The sequence below is a fragment of the Rutidosis leptorrhynchoides genome, chromosome 10, assembly GCF_046630445.1.
Source record: "Rutidosis leptorrhynchoides isolate AG116_Rl617_1_P2 chromosome 10, CSIRO_AGI_Rlap_v1, whole genome shotgun sequence".
NCBI classification, from domain to species: domain Eukaryota; kingdom Viridiplantae; phylum Streptophyta; class Magnoliopsida; order Asterales; family Asteraceae; genus Rutidosis; species Rutidosis leptorrhynchoides.
The window spans coordinates 4,481,487-4,487,279 of NC_092342.1; the positions used below are offsets into that span (position 1 = coordinate 4,481,487).

The 5,793-nt window shown below is 35.0% G+C and overlaps 1 protein-coding gene across 1 annotated transcript; it reads left to right on the forward strand.

Moving 5' to 3' along the window:
- Nucleotides 1–3,278: 3,278 nt before the first annotated feature.
- On the forward strand, nt 3,279–5,077 carry LOC139872738 (uncharacterized). Its single transcript, XM_071860660.1, has 3 exons — nt 3,279–3,558; nt 3,652–4,546; nt 4,633–5,077. The coding sequence occupies exons 1-3, from the start codon at nt 3,279–3,281 to the stop codon at nt 5,075–5,077; spliced, it is 1,620 nt and encodes a 539-aa protein (XP_071716761.1).
- The last annotated feature ends 716 nt before the right edge of the window (nt 5,078–5,793 follow it).

A 5,793-nucleotide genomic window follows, 5' to 3' on the forward strand; every position in this document is an offset into this window, starting at 1 on the left:
TTTTGTATAATTTAAAAAAAAAAAAAAAAAAAAAAAAAAAAAAAAAAACAAAAAACAAAATTGGTGGAGATGGTCCGGTTTCTCTACGATTCAATTTTGCGTCTCGTGTGTTTGATAACCGTTTGTGGGCTCTCGTTCATTCCATTTAGCTCGTCTTCGTCGTGTCTATTCGAGTTGGCTCGGTGTTGTTGCAGACGTTGTTGACTTAATCACCTTTGGAAACTTAATGCGGTTAGGAATGAAAATGGTCACCCGATTCATAGAATATCCATTTGATCCACCAGTTTCGTGATGAATGTAGATGAACCTAAATGAATGTGGATATAAATACAAATGAACCTAAATGAATATGGATGAAAAGTTTCATCCATGGATATATCCCTTAACATCCGAAATACATATACAAATACATAGATATAAATATAGATAGATGCTTACATAATTAGTATGACAAATACAATTATCATTAAATTTACATTTTTCTTTCAACCTTATAACGAAATAACTGTAATATATTTCATTAAAACATGTATAGCTAACAAAATAAAGATACAAATTACATATTTAATTTTTTATAATCTATGTTTGATTGTAAATTCAACAAAATGTGTATTATCTCCGAGAATGATTACACATTCTTGTGGATATATTTTATTTATGTCATGTAATATTTATTATTGTTATACCACGTTTCATTTTCATTGCATATTAGGAAATATTATACTCCGTAACATTTTTAATGCCTAGTAGATATCCATTAGCCCGCTTAATCCAGCGGATATGGATGGATGAACTGAAATTAAATGGATATTGATATTGATATTGATATTGATATTGAAATGGATGAACAAAAACTAAATGAATATGGATTATGGATACGACATCACCCGATCCATATCAGATCCATTGTCATCCCTAGCCGGGGTAATCTCTCGGGGTCTTTTTGTCTACCTGCACGGTGATTTGTACTTAATCAATGGGCTCAATGTTTCTCTGTGTTGGTTTTATGGAGAGTTCATAGGTTTTTTGGCTACGAGAAATTTCTTTGGTTTGCAAGTCTCGGGTTAAGTATTATTGAGTTGTTCGGTGAACGTTACTTCAGTGTGGCTTTTGAGGAGTGGTGGATGCAGTGTTTGAATAAGGAATCATGTTATTATGTATATTTTAGGTTTAATGTATGGCGGGTTGTTGTTTGCTTCCAATTTCTATAGCAATTACAGTAGTGATCACTCTATAAATTCAATGTTTGTTGATCATAGTGTTAAGGACGTGTAGAACAGACGTCAATGAATTTTGGTCGGTTGTGACCAAGTACTTACAACAGATCGGTAGGATCTGCTCAGCGTGTAACCACCGCATCATTTGATCTAAAATATATATCTATATCTTATAAAGAAAAAAAAGCCCTTTTTTTACTGTAGCTGATTCGCATAAAGGCCACGTGTCACCTTGATTTTCCTTGTTTTTATTTCGCTTGCCCCATAAACTAATTTTCTTGGTGAAAATGCACGGAAGGACTGGGGTACAGATATCATATTGGGACTTGTTGGTCCCAAGCTTATTAGCCTATTGTTTGATACGGTTTGTATTGGGCTTAGCCCTTTGAACATCGCTTTTTATTTTTACATTTTTAAATAACTAAACATATTAATATTACTATATTATCTAATAAATAAAAATGGTGAATAGTAATTAGGAGCATTTTCGTTCTTTCACTTTTTTTTCTTTTTTTTATTCTAATTAAATTTCACTACACCAACAAAGATCCCCACACTTTTTTCAAATATTCAAATCGACTCCCCAAACAGGGGGTAAAGTGTCAAATAACATATTTCATAAAAAAATCTTAAATAAACTCCACCCAAATATTCAACGGGTCATATCTTCTAACTCGCAACGAGTTAAATTTTTTCGACACCATCGTTAAACTTGAAATAATTTTAGGAACACAATGTCACTAACTATACGCAAAACGGACATTTTTTTAAAAACGCTAAATATTTGGGGTACTTTTCATCAACGTCGATTTTGCGTTAAATTTTTAAAAGTCGCTAATTACATAGCTAAACACGGAGATGGACATATATTGTTAATTTAAAATAACATTTAAATCTTTCACGGGTTACACCTTTTAGTTAGACTCGAGTTGCGCTTCAACGACATCATTCATTAGCCACGAAATAATTTTACAAACTAAACGCAATAAAATACATTGAAAACCGAACCCCTGAGCCCCGGCGCGAAACGATGGTTCAACAACTAGTTATATCCATAAACAAAACGTGCAGCTCAATGTTAATTAAAAAGAATTCGGCCCAATTCCTTTATTAGTCAACGACTATTCTTTTTAAATAAAACACCGGCCCAAAATTTCAAAGCGATGCATTACATTTATTTGTGTCAGTCCGAATCTCGTTTTAGACTATTTACCATTTGGTTTCTAAATCCGGGTTGGATTGTGCTTAGCACAACCTAAACCTTCCTAATATATATATATATATATATATATATATATATATATATATATATATATATATATATATATATATATATATGAAAAAAAAATCTAAGACCTTCCTACCTTTATTCCTACCTTCTCGACTTTGTTTTGTCAGGAATTAGCCATTAAACGTGTATTACAACTGTCTTGTAACACTCCAATGATTTTGAATAGACAATTATGAAAAGTGTACAAAGTCGTTAATCAAGTCGCATAAGGATAGTGTTATGGTCCGTTATCTATCTGCTAAATCATGTTAACGTTCGTTAACTCAATCATGTGTGTGGCACGTGTGTGGTTTAAATGGGAGGAGTGTGCATCACACGTGACCTGGAGCAATGGTACTCAACAGTGTGCACGGGCGAAGCACGTGCATCTTCCCCAAATCTGCAATTGACCTAGCTGTAACAGAATTAGAGCGTTTATGTTTTTCAGTTAGCTTGTATAGATAACGAATTTCTGTTAGTTAGTTAGTTAGTTATGGTGTGTGTAATAGTAACGTTTCTCTCTCAATTGTAACCCTAAATGTGTGTAATGAAATTTACGATTCAACTCCATAGCTGTTCTTGAGCTCCAGCTTTCAGGTTGTTTCTTAAATTGTTTAACTGCGATTTAACGATCCAGGTTAGACATAACATTGGTATCAGAGCTATAATCCTGTGAATTGCACCTTAATTGCAGGAATTATGGTGGTGGCTACTCGTAACAATGCCGGCGAAGACAACTCGATGGACTTTATGAGAATGGCGATTGCTGATTTGAATAAAGTCATCGCAAAATGGAAGATTTGAGTACGCAGATCAATGGAAGGATTGATGGTGTGGTTACACTGCAACAATATATAGCTAATGATAATTCAAGGTCAAGAAATGGTGAAGGATCTTCTGGTAGGAGTAACCATCAGTTAGCACGATTATCAAAGATAGAATTTCCAAAGTTTGAAGGTGAAGATGTCACTGGGTGGCTGTACAGATGTCGACAATTCTTTACTGTTGACAGAATTGAAGAAGATGATAAGGTCAAGATTGCTTCAATTCACATGTTGGGAAAAGCTTTGAGTTAGCATCAACATTTCATCAAGATATATGGTGAAGAAGTGGAATGGAACATCTATGAGGAGGCATTATTGAAAAGGTTTGGTACGACTGTAGAAGATCCATTAGCAGAATTGAAGAATCTGAGACAAACTGGAACATTGCAAGAATATTATGATGAATTTGAAAGATTGTTGAATAAGGTGAAAATTAGCAATAAACATGCAATCAGCTTATTCTTGGCTGGTTTACAGAAAGAGATTGAGTTGCAGGTGAGGATATTCAAGCCAAGAACCTTGGAAGATGCTTTTTGCTTGGCTAAATTACAAGATGATACCTTGGCTGTAGCTAAAAGAAGGTATACTCCATTGTTATCTACTCCAAGAACTGCTTCTGCTAGTTACAATGTTACTAAATCTCCTGCTAGTTACATTAATAAGAATGTTGCTAGTCCTGCTGCACACACACAGTTAGTATCACCTAGTTCAGGTTACAACACAACTCAAAGATTTAATAGTAGAAGATTAACTCAAAAAGAGTTGGATGAAAAGAGAAGTAAAGGATTGTGTTTTGTGTGTGATCAAAAGTACATGCCTGGGCATAAGTGTAGTGGGCAAGTTTACTCTTTAGAAGTAATATGTGAAGATGAAAGTGGTGATACTCAAGAGGGTGATGAGTTTAGTGATGCAATGGATACTTATGCAAATGATACACCACAAATTTCATTAAGTGCACTTACTGGTACAAGCACTTATCAGACAATGAGAATTACAGGTCATATTAGAAATCAAGGTGTACATATTCTAATAGACTCTGGAAGCACACATAACTTTTTGGACAGCAACATGGCAAAAAGAATTGGATGTCAATTGAAAGATATTGATCCAATGCATGTGATAGTACCAGGAGGGCATAAGATCATCACTACCAAAAGCTGCAGCGTAGAGTGGAAGCTTAGTGATGCCTTATTTGTGAGTAATATGGTGGTCATACCTTTAGGGGGTGTGATATGGTGCTTGGCATACAATGGCTAAGTACTTTAGGAGAAATAAGGTGGAATTTTGAAAAGTTGGTCATGACTTTCCATCATAACAACAGGAAAGTGGAATTAAGGGGTACAAGGAAGCCAATTGTACAATGGGCAGATGTAAAGAAAATGATTAAGAGTTTGAGTCAAAATCAAGCTCAATTATCATCTATGTTTCTCTATGTATATCCTGTTACCCTGTGTCAGTTATCCACATCAGATCAAAGTGAGCCAAAAGATTTGCAACAGGATGATAGGTTGACTTCTTTGTTGACTGCATTTGAAGATGTTTTTGCTACACCAACTGAATTACCACCACCAAGGGCACATGATCATATGATACCATTGAAAGAAGGAACCCAGGCTATTAATGTTAGACCTTATAGGCACCCACCAGCTCAGAAGAATGCGATAGAAGAAATGGTGGGGGAACTATTAGGGACTGGTGTCATTAGACCTAGTCAAAGTCCTTTTTATGCACCAATTGTTATGGTTATGAAGAAGGATGGAAGCTGACGTATGTGTGTGGATTACAGACAACTTAACAAACATACCATAAAGGATAAATTCCCAATTCCCATTATAGAAGAATTGATTGATGAATTAAGTGGGTCAAGGGTATTTTCAAAATTGGATATAAGGTCAGGATATCACCAAATAAGGATGTATGAGGGTGATATAGCTAAGACAGCCTTTAGAACACATGAGGGGCATTATGAATTTTTGATAATGCCTTTTGGATTAACAAATGCACCATCCACTTTTCAGTCACTTATGAATCATGTGTTCAGGAGGTATTTGAGGAAATTTGTTCTTATGTTTTTTGATGATATCTTGATATATAGCAACAGCATGAATGATCATCTGCAGCACCTACATAAAGTCCCGCAGACTATGAGGGATAACACCTTGTTTGTAAAAAAGTCAAAATGTGTGTTTATCTCTGCACAGGGTGTTTCCACTTACCCTATGAAAATTGAAGCTATGAAACAGTGGCCACTTCCAAAAACCCTAAAGCAACTAAGAGGTTTTTTGGGGTTGACTGGGTATTACAGGAGGTTTGTACAGGGTTATAACATAATTGCTCTGCCATTAACTCAATTGTTGAAGAAAGATGCTTTTCAATGGAATGACCAGGCTACAGCTGCTTTTGAGAAATTGAAGTTAGCTATGCAACACGTACCTGTATTAGGGTTACCAGATTTTAATAAAGAATTTATTGTTGAGACAGA